Source organism: Macaca nemestrina, chromosome 19 (genome assembly GCF_043159975.1).
Source record: "Macaca nemestrina isolate mMacNem1 chromosome 19, mMacNem.hap1, whole genome shotgun sequence".
NCBI classification, from domain to species: domain Eukaryota; kingdom Metazoa; phylum Chordata; class Mammalia; order Primates; family Cercopithecidae; genus Macaca; species Macaca nemestrina.
The window spans coordinates 81038641-81059878 of NC_092143.1; the positions used below are offsets into that span (position 1 = coordinate 81038641).

The 21238-nt window shown below is 47.6% G+C and overlaps 1 protein-coding gene and 1 long non-coding RNA gene across 4 annotated transcripts in view; one reads left to right on the forward strand and one right to left on the reverse strand.

Moving 5' to 3' along the window:
- Positions 1-2265: 2265 nt before the first annotated feature.
- On the forward strand, positions 2266-10401 carry LOC105478900 (uncharacterized). The gene is made up of 2 exons (XR_985583.3): positions 2266-4418; positions 10304-10401. It is a non-coding gene; the product is annotated as an uncharacterized lncRNA (long non-coding RNA).
- The window catches only part of LOC105478899 (inositol monophosphatase 2), a 48146-nt gene continuing 33467 nt past the window's right edge, over positions 6560-21238 (reverse strand). For all 3 annotated transcript variants that reach the window (XM_011736620.2, XM_011736621.3, XM_071085691.1), the window contains exons 6-8: positions 11159-11267; positions 10320-10471; positions 6560-7100 (exon numbers count right to left, since the gene is read on the reverse strand). In XM_011736620.2, the coding sequence (XP_011734922.1) occupies positions 6985-7100; positions 10320-10471; positions 11159-11267 (377 nt within the window). In that variant the 3' untranslated portion in view covers positions 6560-6984. The remainder of the gene's footprint in view (positions 7101-10319; positions 10472-11158; positions 11268-21238) is intronic.

Genomic DNA, 21238 nt, shown 5'->3' on the forward strand with positions numbered 1-21238 from the left:
TTTGGGAAGGTAAAATACCAGTCATTCAGTTATTGTAATACTTTAATATACTGCTCTTTGGTGAGATGGAAGACTAATACATCTTCCAAGATTTGATTGGGTTAAGTGAGATAAAACCATATATGATTAGGAGGCTAAGAGAACTGATGTGAAATTGTTTACATAATTAGCACCTTAATTACTGGCAGATTTACTTACAATCAGACATTTATTGGATGCTAGCTATGTAATATTATCCCTGTCTTTCGTGGAATAGAAATTAATAATATAATTTGATACCTGGATTCAGGAGAAGTTGGAGTAAGAAAGAATGCAGAAGGAGTGGCTGTCGGACATCGTGTGATTTTGTATTTCTTCCAGGACACCTTGGAGTGTCTTGAATGTGGTTTGTGATCACTATTGTGTTTGTAGCAGCAAGAGGAGATAGCCAGGAAGGATAACCAAAGTCCATCTTCCGCTGTCACCCCCCGCATTGCTTTCATTCGACTCATCAAGAAAGGGTCAATAATGACTTTAATGTGATGAGTTAAATTTAAGGACATTAAAAACATCTTGTAAGTAAAAAGGACTGGGGCAAACACCAATTTTGAAAAAGGAAAACAAACTTTCCACTCGATTGTTTTTATTCTAACGAGGTTTTGTGCACAGAAACAACTTACATGGCTTTTAATTAATACTCAAGGACCCTGAATAAAATGCCGTCAGATAATTACCTCTACTTCACAAACGTGGCTTATTAGCTCCCATAGAGTTACATTACCTTTACAGGCTTTTTTAATATCTGACTCTCTTAAATTTTTCAAGGGGCCTAATTTAAACAGCCTTAAAACTTTAAAAAATTTTTCTAAGTACTGAAGTAATCCTTATAAAGCTAGTAAATCCAGCATTACACATATGGTAATTTGAGCTTTCAGATTTTCAAATACTGTTTGTGAAAAATTCTCAATCACAATTAAACATTGAAAATCAAAAGGGGAATATGTAAGATTTTGTTAAATGTTTTAAGAACCTTAAATGTAAACCTGCACAGATTATCATAACGATCATAAAATTTATTCCTAAACATAACTAGAAAGTATTATCACTAAAGTTGACTTTATCAATATGAAATACTTATTTCTCTACTTAACCCAGGGTAAATCATTTAATTTAGCCAAATAAGAAGAACAAATTTACCTTCTTGGGAGGGCCAAAATGCTGTTGGGACCACAGCACAGTTGGAGTGCAAAGACTGAGATGTGTGCTATGAGTGCTAAGTTCTTGCAGGAGATTCTGTGCATACGCAGGTGAGCATGGTCGGCCGCCTTTTTCACTTTAGTTTTTGTACCATGTCAGTGGGGCACACCAGGACTGTGCCTTTCAGCTTAGAGTTCAGTTCACAAAGCAGTGGACCATGGCATTTTAAAGTCTTCATCCTTGGGTTTATTATTATGGTTTTTTGTAACCTTACTTTAACATTTTGTAGTGAGATTTGGATAGAAAGAATTCTGCACCTACAATCAGGTTGAAGGCACTATCTTCCCCTACTTGATTTGGATTGAAGTATCTTTATTACTGTTCAGTTGGTTCCCATGTCTTTTCATATTTCATGGATTTTAGGCCACAATTTAGTAGTCATACTGATAAATTCATAATTCAGTAGGCTTTATATTGATAAACTTAATGGAACAATCACCACTATAGATACGATGGCCTCATTACAGGGAAGATATGACTTCATAAAAAGTTGATTGGTCAGGATGGGACTGTGTTATGCTGCAGTAATAAGCCTCAGATCTCTGGTTTAACATGACAAAGGCTCATTTCCATTCATGCCACGTGTCCACACAGGTCAGCTCTGCCCCATGTCTGCTGCTCTCAGGGCAAAACAAGGGACCACAGATCCCAGTGATAAGAGAAAGGAACTCAAGATGGTCTTGTACCATCAATGTGCTGCTCATCCCAGAAGTGAGACACCTGATCTATAGTCATTCACCACATCATAAAGGGGCCAGAGCCTTTGGGGGCCTGTGGACCAGGAGGGAGAGGAGAACTACCAGCTATGCTAGGGATTATACAATCTGCTTATATCTTAAAGCATTTGAGGTCAATCAGAAGTTATTTTGATTAACTTTTTCTAATTCTCATTATAGAATTTTAGTGGAAAACAATATAGTCAATCCTACAGCAGTCACTGTTACCCTGTCACACACATTCAGGTGGCTTCACCATATTATTACATGTAGCCCTGACAGTCATTCTCTTACCCTCGTTTTTCAGGTGAGTAAACAAACTCAGAGGAATTAATTTACTCTGAATGTTTTTGATGTTAATATTCCTAACAGGAGATACTGTTTAAACTGGCTTCTTGGTTTTCTGTCATTTACGTGAAATGAAAAACAACAGTAGGCCAACTTGGAGTTTGAGCTTTCAATTTGATGTTTAAATAGGAATGTGAGCAATTGGTTGTTAAAAATTAAGCAGCGTGGTTCGGACTGGCTGGTTTCCTAGCTCAGATGCTATGGCTTTCATCCTGGGTAATCTCAGGTCTCAGATTTTCCTGCACTAAGGAGTGGGAACATCCAGGAAGATTGAAATCGGGGTCTCTGTCACTGAGATTTCTTCCTCCCTTTGTTTTTTCGTGTCTCATACTTAAAATTTTTCTGTCAAATCTCAACATTTCTCTTAATCCTGATCCAAGTAGTAAACCGTATTGTGGGGAACATCAGGTGCAGTGCCTGGCTGGCTGGGGAGCATCCTTCCAGAAGTGGCATCGTTAAGTGAAGGTTCAGGGCCTGAGCATGTAAAGAACAGCCCAGGATTTGGACATCACTTGACTCTTACTACACAATTTGTGGGGCTGAAACTGGGAAGTCCAGGGCAGAGAAAGAGGCAGGAAGCAGTTGGGGTGAGACGCCCTTGACTCTGGGTCCTCTGTCCTGGCTTCTGCAGTCTTTCTGCTCTTCTTGTCTGTCTGTCTGATGCGGTCACATGCATACGCTATTTCATTTGATCCACACCGTCCTGGCAGGAGTGCAGTTTATTTCATTTTACAGAGGGGCACAGAGAGTTTACCCCGCTGCTGAGTGGCCCCCTGTGCTGACGTGCATAGCCCCCGCACGTCCCACCATCTGATGGAGACACAAAGCGCTGGTTCAGATGGCCTGGTGCCTCCCCAGATCACTCAAGTTTTAGGCCACTGATTTGGGCCTCTGCTTACGTTTTCAAAAAGCTGCTGTATTTATACATTCCCTTCATGGAAAAAAGCAATGATGAATGTGGTTCCTACTAGGAAAGCTATGGGATGTATTTTTCTAGCCCTGAAGTCTTGGGTATGGATGATAGAACTGATTGTAAATGGCTTAATAAATCAGGCAAAGTCTGTCTAAGCTGGGGTGTAATCTAAATATTTCTAGTTTTCTTCAGTAACATTTGGTTATTGGAGACATCATGGTATTTTCATGCTTTAATAATATGTTTAACTGTAAAAAACAAAAACAACAAAAAACCAAGCCGGCTTTCCACAGTTGCTGTGTATGGAAAGGAAAATCTGGAGACCCGAGGACTCACTATGCCTAGGGGGAAAGGCAAGCTTGGAAGCTGAGTCACACAGAACACTGGCTTGCCTTTTGTTCCTCAACAAAACAGCTAGCGATAGAAGGCAGGGTCTCCCCAGGTGGCCTCTGTCACCCAGATACTGTAAATTAACAGCTCATCTTCCTGGTGAGGGATGAGAGGAGAGGAAAAATACCATCTCCCCCATGTAACCCACTGTTCCTCTTCCCCCTCCTCACGCTCAGTATGTGGATGAATGAGCTGTAATCAAGGATGTGACCATACCCTCTTCTGTTTTCTTTCCTCTTTAAATACTGAAGTGCCCAAAATCGTTTTTGGAAAAAAAGTGCAGACCACAGATCCTACCGTGGCTTGTGTTGTTCTCCCAGGAGCATCCTCAACCTTGGCAAAATAAATCTCCACGCCAACTGAGACTGCCTCCATCACTGGTTTCATGGTACTCTCCAGGCGTTGTCCTGGGACATCCTCCCAACCCTGTGAGGGAGGCAGCCAGGCCCCCAGTACAGACTTCACCCAACACCAACAGAGAGGTGACAGGGCCCTCTCAAGGCCACACAGCTGCCTGAACGTGAATCTGTGTCCTGACTCCTGGTCCGTCTGAGTGATGACAGTGATGCACTAGGACAAATGTGTTACTTTTTATCTGGGACTGGATCATAAAGGCACCAAAACATTTGATGACTCGTGTCCACAAGACACTCAGTGAAAACTGTTGAAATGAAGGGAAAAAAATGAGGGAAAGTATCCTGAGGCCTGTGAGGGGGATTCAGAATGAACGTCATCCCCAGCGATCGGTGAGCATCGTTTTGTAAGAGCTCCAAACGACATGGCGAGCCGTTGAGCCGACTCTGAGGGTCACAGAGGTGAGCAGCCCATCTTGTTTCTGGGAAGTTCGTCCAGGGATGAATGAGGCGAGCCCACAGGTCCCCACCTTGGGTGCCTTCCTGTTCTCCAAGGTTCACTCTGCTTCTCCTGAAGCCGCGGGGATGATGCTTGTGTGGAAAACTTGCTGCTAAAGGCAGCCTGAGACTCCGGACAGAGCAGAAGCAGAAGCAGGAGTCATCAGCTCAAGCTCCCCCAGGGCCTCCTGCTGTCCTGACACAAGGGCCAGGAGGGCCTTTCCGGCAGGGCAGTTCTCTCTTTCTGTTTTTTTCTTTGTTTGTTGAGACAGGGTCTTGCTCTGTCACCCAGGCTGGAGTGCAGTGGCACAATAATGGCTCACTGCAGCCTCAACCTCCTGGGTTCCAGCCATCCTCCTGCCTGAGCCTCCCAAGCAACTGCAACTACAGGCGCACACCACCACACTTGGCTAATTAAAAACTTTTATTGTAGAGACAGGATCTCATTCTGTGGCTTAGGCTGGAAATGCAGGGGTGCAGTCATAGCTCACTGTAACCTCAAACTCCTGGGCTCAAAGGAGCCTCCCACTTCAACCTTCCTGGGCACCACACCCACCTAGTTTTGGGTTTTTTTATAGAGATGGGGTCTTGCTTGCTGCCCAGGCTGGTCTGGCCTCAATCCTGCCTCAGCCTCCCAAAGTGCTAGGAGAGTTATTTTGTTGAAGAAAACTTCCACAGAACACTTAAGAACTAAAAGACATTACATGACTAATAAGCACGACATCTCAAAATCCATGAGAATGTAAGAAATTTCTTCCACATCTTTATAGATACTGAGATCTGTTTTGAGTATATTCTGAGAAAATTAAGATGGGCTAATGAAGGCCTAAAGGAATAATCAGCAATTTAGAGAAACATGAGCATATTTTAAACTCATTTAAAAATCCACACTATTCATTGAAAAGCCCTACTAAACAAAATTAGTTCAGACAAAGCAATAAGATGACAAATCAAGCTCTCTCCAGAGATGAAAGAAAAGCCAGTCTCAAAGATGACTATAACTAACTCTGTTGCTGGAAAGACCAGGGCACCAGGCCAGCCCGGGGAGAGACTCCACCTCTTCAAAGACAGAACAATTCCAAACATGGCAGGACACAGTGCTCACCCTACAGTGAACCTCTGGGAATGTGTTATTTTTTTAATTCAGTTAATTTTTTTTTTTTTTTTTTTTTTTGACAGTCTCTCCTGTCACCCAGGCTGGAGTACAGTGGTGCGATCTCAGCTCACTGCAACCTCTGCCTCCTGGGTTCAAATGATTCTCAGGCCTCAGCCTCCCAAGTAGCTGGAATTACAGGCATGCACCACCACACCCAGCTAATTTTTGTATAGGGTTTCATTATGTTGTCCAGGCTGGTCTCAAACTCTTGGCCTCAAGTGATCCACCCACCTCAGCCCCCCGAAGTGCTGGAATTACGGATGTGAGCCACTGCACCTGGCCAAGACTTTCTCAATTCTTAAATCTCAGGAAAGATACCTGGCCAGCCAGTTAATAGCCTCATTAGAATTACTCTGACATACAATTCTGCCTCCTAAAGAGAAACAAGTAAGACCCTCTTTGATCACAGGTGGGCCAGGTGTGGTGATTCAATCCCAGCACTTTGGAAGGCTGAGGTGAGAGGATCACTTGAGCCCAGGAGCTTGAGACCAGCCTGGGCAACACAGTGAGACCCCATCTCTACTGAAAACTTTTTAAAACTTAGCCTGGCATGGTAGTGCATGCCTGTGGTCCCAACTCAGAAGGCTAAGGCAGGGGGATCGCTTGAGTCCTAAGGTCAAGACTACAGTGAGCTGTAATCACACCACTGCACTCCAGGCTGGGAGATAGAGCAAGACCCCGACTCAAACAAAAATAAAAAAAGCTGATCACAGAAACAGCAGCTTTCAGAGATTAGTTTCCTTCTGTCTGTCCCACGTCTTGGGTTCTGAACACTCACATGATATTACTGGGGTCACCTTCAGGGTGTTCATCAGAGGCAGCAGTCGGCACACACTGGACTTTGGGTTTCATTCGCAAAGCTTCCTGAGAGCACAGATCCACAGCAGTGGATGAGAGCCAGAGTTGTTTGGGAATCAGGCGACACACTTATATAGGAAACAGATACACATAGCGCCATTATTTTGATTTATTGCATTCTGAAGTACCCTGGGGGGAGGGCCTGAGAACGATCCGCTTTATCAGCAGTTCTAAAGCCTTATTACCTGAGATTTATATTCTGGGGGGAAAAAAATCAAGATTGGATTATCAATACGTATTTCACAGGAGATCTGGGTTTTGGCCCTGACAGAGGAACACGTACTAACCTGAAAAAGGCTACGTGAGATTAAAGAGAGAAACAGCTAAACACCAAATCCTGGTGAGAGAGACGTGGATTTAAAAGGCCAGCCACTCACTGTAGCGTGACAGCTCCCTCTAGGGTAGCCAGGAGCAGAGAGTGAGCCACTGTCATGGAGCGTGGGCCAGGAGGGCCACCTCCCCAGGAGCCCACAGCAGCCCAGGGAGGCCTGGAGAGCAGCTTTGCCTCAGCCACGGTCACTTCTCATCATCCCGCCCATAGTTAATCGTCTGTAAGGCCTGAGCTATGAGCATCGCCATCTCCCGGGTGCTGGCAGCAACCACTCTGCAAGCCATGAGGTCGAGGGGTCCACCTGGGGACAGAGACAGAGCCAGGCATCCGGGTTACCAGAGAGGGTTGAACAACGTTGTATGATAACTTACCCCACATGCACACAGCACAGGAAATGGCACACGGAACCGTGCCCAAGCCCCAACACTCGTATTAAACAGGTGGTCTAGGAGTGAATCCAGCAAAGAACAGAGGGATGGAGCCCCTCCCACCCCACCCCGGTGTGAATACAGTCCAGGACTACACAGAACAGAGGGCAGCTCGGAAGCTGCCACTGCCTTAGAGATGGAGACCATAAAAGTCCTAAGAAATGCAAGTGATGGGCTAGACCCGAACAGGGGAGCTGCCCTTCTCAAACTTGACTATGCACAGGGGTCAGCCAGGGGCTTGTGAAACCAAGGCTCTGCCTCAGCAGGTCTGGGTGGGGCTGAGGCTACCTGCCCACAAGCTCCTGGGGTTGCACCGCTGCTGTGGGACCCACACCCTAAGAAGCTGAGGTAAAGATAAAGCCCTGCATCTTCCTGAGGGATATGAAACAGGTCTGGCTGCATGGGCTGGAGATACATACAGTGTATCTCCAGCTTGCACATACATGAGCCTTCAGGTGCTCTAGTGGTAAAATCAGAGTGATGGGGGCTTTAAAATGTGGAATGGAGGCTGGGCATGGTGGTTCACACCTGTAATCCCAGGAGTTTGGGAGGCCAAGGCAGGTGGATCACTTGAGGTCAGGAGTTCGAGACCAGCCTGACCAACATGGCGAAACCCCATCTCTACTAAAAATACAAAATTAGCTGGGTGTGGTGATGCACACCTGTAGTCTCAGCTATTCAGGAGGCTGAGGCAGGAGAATCACTTGAACCCGGAAGGCGGAGGTTGCAGTGAGCTGAGATTATACCATTGCACTCCAGCCTGGGCGACAAGAGTGAAACTCTGTGTCAAAAAAAAAAAAAAGGCCAGGCACGGTGGCTCACACCTGTAATCCCAGCACTTTGGGAGGCCAAGACGGGCAGATCACAAGGTCAGGAGATCGAGATCATCCTGGCTAACAAGGTGAAACCCCGTCTCTACTAAAAATACAAAAAAAATTGCCGGGTGTGGTGGCGGGCGCCCGTAGTCCCAGCTACTCAGGAGGCTGAGGCAGGAGAATGGCATGAACCCAGGAGGCGGAGCTTGCAGTGAGCCGAGATTGTGCCACTGCACTCCAGCCTGGGTGACAGAGCGAGACTCCATCTCAAAAAAAAAAAATTGTGGAATGAGGCCGGGCACGGTGGCTCACACCTGTAATCCCAGCACTTTGGGAGACCGAGGCAGACAGATCATGAGGTCAGGAGATAAAGAGCATCCTGGCTGACACTGAAACCCTGTCTCTAATAAAAATACAAAAAATGAGCTAGGTGTGGTGGCACACGCCTGTAGTTCCAGCTACCCGGGAGGCTGAGGCAGGAGAATCACTTGAACCTGGGAGGCAGAGGTCGCAGTGAGCCGAGACCGCGCCATTGCCCTGCAGCCTGGGCGACAGAGTAAGACGTGTCTTAAAAAAAAAAAGTGGAACGGCCCTGCCTAGTCCTGCTGCCAATGGCTGAGACATTTTCATTTTTATATCTTGCTGATATGTTCGTCAAGCCTTTCCAAAGCAGAAATAGGAAACAAGTAGAATTCAAATTACAAAAGATCCACCATCCATGCCCAATAGATACAAGCGAGCTCCAGTGTTACTGCTAAAGCTCAGTGAGAATGGGATCTGTTGGATTCACCTGGCTTCTGATTGTTACTCCTGAATGAACATTAGATGCAAGGTCAGCCTGAAACTACGTGGATGTAGCAGGCAGCACAGCGTTAGGGGCTCACATATACCCCCAGGTGCTCAGTCACTGGGCCTCAAGTGACCGTGAAGCAGAGGGAACAGCCATCTTCCAGAATCATCCTCCAAAACCCAACCGGACGCGCATGCCCTGTGCTGGTGCTGACCCAACGCCAAGCTATGGGGCCTTGCAGAAGCAACTAACCTCAGAAATTCAGGGAGCACAACACCTGCTCTGGTCAGCTCATTGGATTCTTGTGGGAGCCCTTAGAAAACTGTCATTGGGCCGGGTGCGGTGGCTCAGGCCTGTAATCCCAGCATTTTGGGAGGCCAAGGTGGGTGGATCACTTGAGGTCAGGAGTTCGAGACCAGCCTGACCAACATGGTGAAACCCCACCTGTACTAAAACTACAAAAATTACCCGGGCCTGGTGGCGTGTGCCTGTGATCCCAGCTACTTGGGAGGCTGAGGCAGGCGAATCACTTGAACCCGGGAGGCAAAGGTTGCAGTGAGCCGAGATCGTGTCACTGCACTCAAGCCAGGGCAACAGAGCGAGACTCTGTCTCAAAAAAAAAAGAAAGCTGTCAGTGGCGTGTAAATGAGAAGTGGCAGTGCTGCTGCCATCTGGTGAAGAAATCCTGATCCTATGGTGGCAAGGGATGGCAGGAAGGAGGCCAAGCTGGTGCAGGCCACTGCCATCATGGCACCCTCACATGCTCTCAACAACAGAAACTGTGGCCGGGCATGGTGGCTCATGCCTGTAATCCCAGCACTTTGGGAGGTCAAGACCACAAAATCAGGAGTTTGAGACCAGCCTGGCCAACATGATGAAACCCTGCTGTACTAAAAATACAAAAATTAGCCAGGCAGGCCAGGCGCGGTGGCTCACGCCTGTAATCCTAGCACTTTGGGAGGCCGAGACGGGCGGATCACAAGGTCAGGAGATTGAGACCATCCTGGCTAACACAGTGAAACCCCGTCTCTACTAAAAATACAAAAAATTAGCCGGTCGTGGTAGCGGGCGCCTGTAGTCCCAGCTACTCAGGAGGCTGAGGCAGGAGAATGGCGTGAACCCAGGAGGTGGGGCTTGCAGTGAGCCGAGATCGCACCACTGCACTCCAGCCTGGGAGACAGAGCAAAGACTCCGTCTCAAAAAAAAAAAAAAAAAAAATTAGCCAGGCATGGTGGCACACACCTGTAATTGCAGCTACTCGGGAGGCTGAGGCAGGAGAATTGCTTGAACCCGTGAGGTGGATGGCTGCAGTGAGCTGAGATCGTACCACTGCACTCCATCCTGGGTGACAGCAAGACTCCGTCTCAAAAAAAACAGAAACTCTGGGGAAAGTGGGAAATTCAGTTGGTGGGGACCTCAGGAAGTACCCCACCCACAGTGTCTCTCAGTCGTTTCTGTCGCTGCATTTCAGGGACAGGAGAGCTCACCCGAAGTGTCTATCACGATGCCGCCTGCTTCCCTGATGATGACTGTGGCAGCCGCCAGGTCCCAGCAGTGCAGACCGAACTGGTAATAGGCATCCGCGGCTCCCGAGGCCAGGTGGCAGAGTGCCAGTGTGGAGCTTCCAATCACTCGGACCCTGGAGAGAGGGAGGGGAGGACAGTGCAGGCGGGAGTGGAGCCTTTTCTGTGGTATGCAAGCTGACTTCAGCCAGGTACCCTGGCTGGGCATGTTCCCCAGTGAAAAATGAAGCACAGCACTTCCGCCAAAGCTCTGGAGGCCGAATGTAGGGCCCGGAGCCACCGACCAACAGGCCTCTGCCAGACGCAAATGCTCTGTGCAGTGACAGCTCCCAGCTGACCGAGCTACTGAGCACCTGAGATGCAGCAACCAGGGAAGTGACTCCTCCTCTACTGAACGTGACATGAAGTGTCAGCGGCCTCACGTGGCTAGGGGTCACAGCACAGCCCTGCTGGGAAGGCAAGAGACAGAGGATTCCCTGGGCTTTGATAAACCTGTCTGACACCAGGCCCACTTGGGAAGGACTCTAAGTACTCGCACCATTCACTGGTTGAGCAGCATGAGGTCAGTTCCATGGATTCCGATCAGTAGGGACACAGGTGCCCAGCCATCTCCAGAGACCTGGCTATAGGAGCATCTACTGCAGGTGGGCCCCTCACAGGGCTTCCCTGAGTCTGGTGTTCATGTGCCCCTCCTACTCCTTCCACGCCAGGCTTCCTCCTCAAATCCCAGGGCAGTTTTAGCAAGCCCGTGTTCCGTTCCTCCTCCTCTGGCTGCAGGGTGTTCCCCGAGCTGAGCCTCCTACCCATGTGCCTTGGCGTGCAGCAGCCGCTCCATGTTACTCAGGAACAGTTTCAGGGTCGCAGGGTCACGCTTGGGGCCGATTTCGGTCAGAACCAAGGCCTTTGAGAGATCTGCAATAAAGAGAATTTCCTGTCACCAGAAAAAGCGAGTCTTGGTTCTAACTAAGGAGTGCAGACTTCCAATGTGAGCCTTTCTTTCTCAGAGTAGGGATCAGCTTTCGACTGGTTCATGCTGACTGCTTTTCTGATAGCTATGTTGAAAACTAAGGATGGGCCGGGCACAGTGGATCATGCCTGTAATGCTAGCACTCTGGGAGGCTAGGGAACAAGGATCACCTGAGGCCATGAGTTCCAGACCAGCCTGGGCAGATGGTGAGACTCCATCTCTACAAAAACAAATTAAAAGTAGCCAGGCATGATGGCACAGGCCTGTAGCTGCAGCTACTCAAGAGGCTGAGGTGGGAGGATTGGTTGAGCCCAGGGGTTCAAGGCTGCTGTGAGCCATGATTGTGCTACCCATTCCAGCCTGGGGGACAGAGCAAGGCCCCTGTTTCTTAAATTAAAAAAAAAAAAAAATCACTATCATTCAATCAAAAAGAAAAACAAAATGACCCCAAACTGAGAACACTCCATGTTTGGAGGGAAACAATGCCTCAGTAATCGCTTAACTGCTCTGATCACAAATATGGAAATACCATTTTCTTGGAGAAAGCAACTTTTAAATAATGCTGCTTTGGAAAGGGAAGCTGCAGGAGTGAGCCCTCTGGACGCAGCGGGGTGCTGATGCCTGGAATTCATGGCCTGCTGTTTATGTAACAGCAGGCGAGGCTGCCAGGGCCGGCAAGCCTGGCTCAGGGCAGGACGTGACCGGGATTCTGCTCCTGTCCCTGACTCACTGCTGGGGATCAGAGCAGTTTGTCCTTGTGCCACACCCCCAAACACAGCCAAACTTCGGTCATGTCCTGTCAGGCCTCACTGCTTGAGTAGGACGTTGCCAAACCAGGTGTGCTCCATGACAAAACAAAGCCAGTCCCAAAGTCAGGGTGGGGGGAAACAGCTTCCATCACATTACTTCATTCAATGGACCCAGTTCTGTGTCACCACTTTCAAACTCTCCGCTCACCCAGGAAATCTCTCAGCCAGGATCCAGGTCCAAGTGCCCCTTTTCTTCCATGGAAATTCTCATTTTACACCTTAAAGCACTTTCTGCAAAACACGTGGCTCCACACTAGAGCAGCCTGCCTGCCCTCAGGAGGCCCAGATCATTCACTGTCGGCCATGCCAAGCACTGAAGCTGAGCCATGAGGCACTCCTGGCCTGGGACTGGGCAGCAGGCCCTCCACAGATACCACCTGAACCCTGCAGCTGCCACCCACCGCTGGGACAAAAGGCGGTTACTCCAGATGCTCCTAATCCACGCAGGATCTGCAGACAGGCTCCAGCAACCCTTCCATTCCTTACCCTCCAAACCTCACCCTCACCTGGCCACAAACAGATGGTATTTTTTCCGGGGGTGGTGGGGGGCAAAGGCTTCTATTGAAGAAAAAGACATCAGCAGAGCCAGGCTGAGTGAGCACTCTATACAGTTACTGAATGAATGAGTGCTTTCCCGCAAACACCAGCACTCAAGAAGGTAGGATTAGAGTCTCAGTTTTGATTTGGTTCATTAAATTACTAGTATTTTAATTTATGGGAGAAATGTTTGAGGCAGAATTTTGTTGGCTAATCTAAGAATCTAAATACTATATACAATACTGATTTTGGGGGTAAACTAATTCTGAATTACAAATATTTTAGTTAGAAATGCTCTTTTGGCTGGGTGCGGTGGCTCACACCTGTAATCCTAGCATTTTGGGAGGCTAAGGTGGGCAGATCACCTGAGGCTGGGAGTTAAAGACCAGCCTGACCAACATGGAGAAATCCTGTCTCTACTAAAAATGCAAAATTAGCCAGGCGTGGTGGTGCATGCCTGTAATCCAAGCTACTCAGGAGGCTGAGGAAGGAGAATTGCTTAAACCCAGGAGGCAGAGCTTGCAGTGAGTGGAGATCGTGCCACTGCACTCCAGCCTGGGCGACAGTGCTAGACTCCGTCTCAAAAAAGACAAAAACAAAAACAAACAAACAAAAAAAAGCTCAGTGGTTGCCAGGGGCTCGGGGGAGGGAAGAATAGGCGGAGCATGGCGGGTTTTTTAGGGCAGTGAAACTATTCTATATGATCCTGTAATAGTGGATGCATTACAACACCAACAGTGAAGCCTAATGAAAACTATGAACTCTGGGTGTTAATAATGTGTCTCATTTTAACAAATGCACCATTCTGTAGGCGATGCTGATGGATGGGGAGGCTGAACGTGTGTGGGGATAGGAGGTGTATGGGAACTCCGTCTCTCTGCACCTTCTGCTCAATTTTGCTGTGAACCTAAAACCGTTACTCTAAAAAACAAAGTGAAAGAAAGAAAGAGGGAGGAAGGGCAGGGATGGAGGAGGGAAGGGAGGAAAAGGAAAGAAGGGAAGGAGAAAAGGAAAGACGGGAAGGAGAAAAGAAAAAAATGGGATGGCTTGCATGTTACTTTGGCCAGGAAAATCAAGGAAGGATGAATTGTCCTAGAGGAGGCCGTAGGGGACAAGAAAGTGAAGTGGCAGTGACATCTTGTCTAATCCCACCCTATTTCTAATTTACTCATCTAACAACTTCAAGTCTTACACACGTGTATAGAGTGCTTTTTTTTTTTTTTTTTTTTTTTTTTGAGACGGAGTCTCGCTCTGTCACTCAGCCTGGAGTGCAAAGGCGCGATCTCGGCTCACTGCAACCTCTGCCTCCCGGGTTCAAGCAATTCTCTTGTCTCAGCCTCCCAAGTAGCTGGGATTGCAGGTGCACACCACCACACCCAGCTAATTTTTGTATTTTTAGTAGACAGGGTTTCACTGTATTGGTCAGGCTGGTCTCAAACTCCTGATCTCAGGTGATCAACCTGTCTCGCACAGTACTTTTTAAAAATGGTTTTATAGCTTATTCTTTTGCTTGCTCTTTCAATATAAAAACGTCTCATATACATCTTTTGCCATCAGTACCTTACTCTTAACAGCTGCACTCTATTCCATCCAGTGCAACGACTGCAATTTATGTCACCATTCCCCTGAAGATGAACATTTTTCATTTTTTTAATAAACAATGCTTCATAAACATCTTTTCTGTGGAGGTTTATATAGTCATACTGATTTTTTTCAAGATAGATTAGCACAAGTGGGATTTCTGAATCAAAGGGTGTGCATATTTTAGGTTTTGATATTTTCCAGATTGCCCTCTGGGAAAGCTGAATCAATTGTACATACGCCCCCTCAACCCCACTGGGCTATGAGGAGTCCTGTACTATTTCCAAGTCCCTCACAGGCAGGCTCACCCTGGAGGTACACTCCAAGAGTGATTTTCTCGGAGCGGTAAAATCCAGACAGTGAAATCCTAACACACAGGGCACTTCCTGGCACCAGGGTTAATGACTCCGGGAAGAGATGAAGGAGGACAATGACGATTTCCCCCCAGGAACTAGGAAGCTGGGCAGTCCATTTCCCCTGGGAGAGAAGCACCCACTCGTAAACGCCTCACCCAGTCTCCCCACACCTGAGGGCAGAGATGAGCACAGGGCGGGTGGGTGGAGGAAAGTCCGCCGGTGCCAGCCTAGACAGGCAGGTACTCCCGATGCCAGGGCTGGTGTAGGAAGCGCAGGGATCTTCCAACCAAGTGCCCTGGGGCATTTCACAAAGGGAAGTTAATTTGTGTGCAGGAAACAGCAATTTTTCACTTGTTGACAGTGACTCGGTCTTCACTCTTCCCGACAGGCCTTTGCGAGCACTTGCCAGCCTACGTGCCACTGTCCCTGTCCAACCAATGAGAAACCCAAGCAGGGAGAAGCGACATGAGCTGCTCAGGCCATGGAGCCGTTCCATGGTGGGGCCCCGACTTGCACCCAAGCTTGTCTGGTGATTGAGTGAAGGCAGGGATTTCTTCCATAGTTCTCCAGTGAAAAGCTTGCTCTGAATCCAGCACCTTCCTCTTCTGGCCGCCCTGAATGAATTCCTTCTCATTCTTGCCAACATAGGTTTTCCCAAATGAAATCAAGAACAGAGTATAGGCTGGGTGCAGAGGCTCATGCCTGTAATCCCAGCACTTTAGGAGGCCAAAGTGGGTAGATCATTTGAGACCAGGAGTTGGAGACCAGCCTGGCCAACATAGGGAAACCCCATCACTACTAAAAATACAAAAAAAAAAAAAAAATTAGCCAGGCGTGGTGGCACATGTTTGTAATCCCAGCTACTGGAAAGGCTAAAGCACAAGAATTGCTTGAACCTGGGAGGTGGAGGTTGCAGTGAGCCAAGATCATGCCACTGCACTCCAGCCTGGGCAACTGAGCCTGGCCGTCTCAAGAAACAAAAGAACAGAGTATATAACAGAGCATAAAGGGGTCTGAATGTTGCCACCTAAAGGCAAAATGCTTTCTACTGTTTTATTTTGCTCCAGATAAGGGGGAAAAAAGCTTAGGACAACCCCTACTTAATATTGTCTTATGATTATTTCTGACAAGTTATCCATAATTACTATGATTTCTGCATTTTATTGCCTTTTGTCCTATATTTACCGTATCTTAGGTTTAAAACACACACACACACATATATATGTTTTTTTAAGATGGAGCCTCGTTCTGTTGCCAGGCTAGAATGCAGTGGTGCAATCTCAGCTCACTGCAACCTCCACCTCCCAGGTTCAAGCAATTCTCCTGCCTCAGCCTCCGAAATAGCTGGGATGACAGGCATACAGCTAATTTATTTTTGTATTTTTAATAGAGATGGGGTTTCTCCATGTGGGTCAGGCTGGTCTCAAACTCCTGACCTCAAGTGATCCACCCACCTCAGCCTCCCAAAGTGCTGGGATTACAGGTGTGAGCCACCACACCTGGCCTAATATATATCTTTTTAATTTCAAATATTCTGTGATTCCATGGGAAGCAGGGAACAGGGAATTCTTAATAGGTAGAGCTCTTGTTTGTAGGAACAAACATTTTGGAGATACATAGTGCTGATGACTGTACAACATTGTGACTATAATTAATGTCATTGAATGGTATGCTAAAGAGTAATTAGAATGGAAAACCATATTTACATACATTTTACTACAATAAAAATATCTCAAAGATTTTGAAATAGGGCATCTCTGTATATTCTTTCAATAAACAGATTTTAGGATGAAAATGAGTATAGCCTGTGACTTCCAGCAGTTTGGAAACCCCTGCCCTGGCTGAGCAGTGCTAAGAGTATGCTGTCTTAGGAGAAACTTGACAACTCAAATGATGAGAGAAGTCATTTGTGTACACTGAAATACGTACTCATGAGCTGGGCATGGTGGCTCATGCCTGTAATCCCAGCACTTTGCAAGGCTGAGGTGTGCCGATCGCTTTGAGGTCAGGACTTCAAGACCAGCCTGGGCAACGTGGCGAAGCCCCATCTCTACCAAACATACAAAAGTTAGCCAGGCATGACTGTGTATGCCTGTACTTCCAGCTACTCGGGAGGTTGGGTTTGGAGAATCACTTGAGTCCAGGAAGCAGAGGGTGCAGTGAGCCGAGATCAGCCACTGCACTCCAGCCTGGGTGAGGGAGCGAAACCCTGTCTCAAAAAAAAAAAAAAAGAAATATGTACTCACGGAGTAAGAGGCAGCTGTGCTTTAAAGCCTATAAAACATGCCTGTAGGCACAAGCTGGTTTTGTTGGATATATAACTTCTGTGACTACACTTTCATCAGTGTGTTGTTTTGGAGGTTTTTTTGGAGACAGGGTCTTGCTCTGTTTCCCAGGCTAGAGTGCAGTGGCGCAATCATAGCCTCTGTTACCTTGAACTCCCAGGTCAGCCCTCTGAGTAGCTGGAACTACAGGCATGCACCACCACAACCAGCTAATTTTTAAATTTTTTGTACAGATAGGGGTCTTGCTACGTGGCCCAGGCTGGTCTCAAACTTCTGGTCTCAAGTGAACCTCCTGCCTCAGCTTCCCAAAGTGCTGGGATTACAGGTGTAAGCCACCACGCCCGGCCTACCAGTGCATGTATCTATAGATACATCCTGATTCTTCCAGATGTACAGAACGTTAAGAGCTACTCCTATGAAAATAAAATTTAACTCCATTTAATTTAAAAATACATGTGCTAGACAGAACCATCCTGCCAGGGGCTCGGGAGAAGTGCTTGGAAGCAGCTGCTTCCTGCCTGCAGTGTTCACTGTGGATGAGGGAGACGTTCGGGAGCGCAGTGGACGGTGCTTGCACAGCACTGTGAAGGCGCTGAATGCCACTGACTTGTTCGCCTTACAATGGCTAATTTGAGGTTGTTTTTGATCTCAATAAATTATTTTTTAACCAAGTAATTTTAATGGAAAATGTACTGTTTCAAATCCTGAAGATAGAATTGGAAGCCTATATAATGGGCCATGGTTTTTAAACCTCTCCAAATTCCCTCTGATACAAACAGAGCAACTCGGAGAATAAAAAACCCAACTACAGACGTTGTCTACCAAAAACAAACATACCCGTGAGGTCTGTCCACACTCCCAACACAAGCGGATGGGGCAACCCTGAAGCAGCTACAGGCACGCGGGGCACCAGAACCTGTGCGGGAAGAAGAGGGGAGCACCGGAGGACGGGAGGACCTCACAGGCCACCCCAGCAGCCCCTCACAGGATAACCACAAAGGAGGAAAAAAGAGCCAAAAATCTAAAGATGAGGCCAATTTTTTGTTTGTTTTAGACAGATACCGCTCTGTCACCAGGCTGGAGTACAGTGGTGCGATCTCGGCTCACTACAACCTCTGCCTCCAGGGTTCAAGAGCTCCTCCTGCCTCAGCCTCCCAAATACCTGGGACTTCAGGTGCACACCACCATACTCAGCTAATTTTCTGTATTTTTAGTAGAGACGGGGTTTCACCATGTTGGCCAGGATGGTTTCGATCTCTTGACCTTGTGATCCACCCACCTCAGCCTCCCAAAGTGCTGGGATTACAGGCGTGATCCACCGTGCCTCAGCTAACAAGGCCAATATTTTAATACCTCACAAAAACAATGAAGAGGGAGCTGTAGAACCATGAAACTACAAATGCTGTCTGGAGCCCCCAGCTCCGCCCTCCAAGCCCGCAAAGCCCAGGAATCCAATGTCAAGTCACAGTAGGTAACTAAAAAGAAGTATGGTTGAATCCCACACACAATTATCCTAAGAAAAAAAGAGTGAGGAGCAGAGTAACATGTATAAGCCAATAAAATAATTTTGCCAAAAAAAATCTAACCACAAAATAGGAGTAATAAAGAATATCAGGAAAAAAGAGCATAATCCAAATCACAGGTCACAGAACTTAGGAAAAATTACATAAAGGAAATATTTCAGAAAAGAAGACAAACTAAAAGGAACACAATGAATAAACACAAGACATTATGCTTTGCAGGAAACTGAGGGTGAAAAAGAGGAAACTTTTTTAAATAAGATAATTGGTGGAAAAGATAAAAAGAATGCAAGAGGAAATGATAGTGAAGGCCTAACATACATTCAAGTCCCAGAGACAAAAAACAAAGCAACACAATTTGGATATTTCCAAATTAAATATTATTAAAATACTAAATATTAAATTAATATTAAAAATATTAAAAATATATTTAAAACTGTAATTCAAGAAAACTCTTCTACTCTAAAAAAAACTCTTCTAAAAAAAAAAAAACCGCCGGCAGTATCAGGATCTGAAATCAGGTCTGCATGGTGCCAAGAGACCGTGCTGCTGAAACGCACGTACTCTCGTCTCCTGAAGTCCATCTACCCATAGGAAAGAAAACCACCATGGTAGAAAACACGTGGAACCGCCTGTCCTGAATGGGCCAGTTTAGGTTTTCACGGATGCTTTTTGGCCTTTCTCCCATATGGATGAATCTGGTGACATTTGACTGCATTGTGAGACAGGTACTGTAGGGAACAGAAGAGTGCCAGACAAATGAGCAAAGCATCAGACCGGCAGCAGCTATCTGCTTTATCCATCAGAATTTTTCTAAAGTCCCAAATGAGCTTCAGCACTTCATGTTTCCCTCATTCTACGAAATTACCAGGCCCACTGGGGGTCACATAAAGGGGCCCCGGACAAATCCTTGCCCTAGTGGAGTTGGTGGTTGAGCTAGCGGCCTGCAGGCTGGGAGGACGCAGAGCTGCAGCCTGACTGAGCTACACGGGCGGGCAGCCAGGACGCCAAGAGCGTGTTAATAAGAGTTCGGTGTTATAATCCAGTGAAATATAGAGCAAAGTTCACCCGAGCATGCTTCACAGCATGCTCCCTCACCACCGGTTACACAATGAGGCTGGAGTGGGCACCTCCTGGCACACACAGCTGTAATTAAAGCTACTTTTTTCACTGCCAAACAAAACACTTCTGGAGAGGGAAGTTGAGGCGGAGCCAGAGGCCACTCCAAGACCTCTCTGGGTTCAGAAGCTAAACTGCTGAGTCCAGCTGCTGTCTTCCCCTCAGAGGCCCCCATGACTTCTCCCTTCTCCTGCTCTGGGCTCTCCTGCAGCCGCCTCCTCTCCTTTGCACAATCTTGCCCGTCCTGTCCCTCACGCAGTGGCAGGACCTCTTCTGATACTTTATCCCTCCTGGTCCCACCACGTTCCTGGCTGCACGGGCTCACAGCAGCAAAGATGGGCCGTGGCCATAGTTCCTCTCACTGCCTTGGAGGCCATGTGGGCACACAGGCACCAGCCAGGGAGGAAAGAAGTAGGAATAAATACAGACAATGAAGAAAGGCTGCCAGGAAAGGAATTTTTAAGAGATGCTGGAAATGGGTCAAGAGGGGAGGCACAAGGAGGCTGATGGGAGAGCAGAAGAAAGAGTGTAACTGGCAGGGAAAGAGATGGGGCGCCCTGCATGATGTCCACGCCAGAAACATACAAGGCAGAAACAAGCAACAGTGCACTTCCGCCTTTTCAAACCCAAACATGCAGGTATTACGGAGCTTGTAAAATCTCCCGTGCAGCTGCTGCTAGTCTGAGGCTTCTCTCCATTTGTCTGGCACTCTTCTGTTCCCTGCAGTACCAGTCTCACAGTGCAGTCAAATATCACCAGATTGGCCGGGCGCAGCGGCTCACACCTGTAATACCAGCACTTTGGGAGGCCAAGGCGGGCAGATCACGAGGTCAGGAGATCGAAACCATCCTGGCTAACATAGTGAAACTCCGTCTCTACTAAAAATACAAAAAACTATCCGGGCGCGGTGGCGGCGCCTGTAGTCCCAGCTACTCGGGAGGCTGAGGCAGGAGAATGGCGTGAACTCAGGAGGCGGAGCTTGCGGTGAGCCGAGATGGCACCACTACACCCCAGCCTGGGCAACAGTGTGAGACTCCGTCTCAAAAAAAAAAAAAAAAATTCACCAGATTGATCCATGTGGGAGAAAGGCCAAAAAGAATCAGCGAAAACCTAAACTGGCCCATTCAGGACAGGCAGTATGCAGTGAACAGGAGCCCCCCTCTCAGAGCCACTGGATGACCCTGAAATTCTGGGCTAAGGAAATCAGGGCAGGCCGTAACTGCAGAGTGGAGCTAAGGTGCCTCTTTACGTGATTTATTCCTGAGGATGGTTCTTGCAGAAGCTGAAGCCAGTTACTGTTGTGCACACTCAGGGGCCACCAACTGCACCTGGGCAGCAGGGCCTGGGCAAAATCGGGACCACCAAGGTATGCCAGGGCGCTCTGAGGGGAACAAGCGTGCTCTGACTGCACCTGGCCTAAGGCTGCTCACCCAATCCCACTACGACCAAATCTTGACTGCGACTGGAGTGCTTTTAGCCTGAAAGATGAGGGATGTGAGTGCAAAGCAGAATGAGGCTATTTAAAGCTCCGGCCACGTGAGCAAAAACACTAAGATACAGAACTGGCTCCATTTCCAGTTCATCAGGGACACGATGTCCCTAAACAGAGACGACACCATCAGCAAGGGACCTCCACCCCCGTCCCACACCACGGTGGCTGTGGCATTCTCCTTTCACACCTCTCTTTCAGAAATAACCTGAGACAAGCC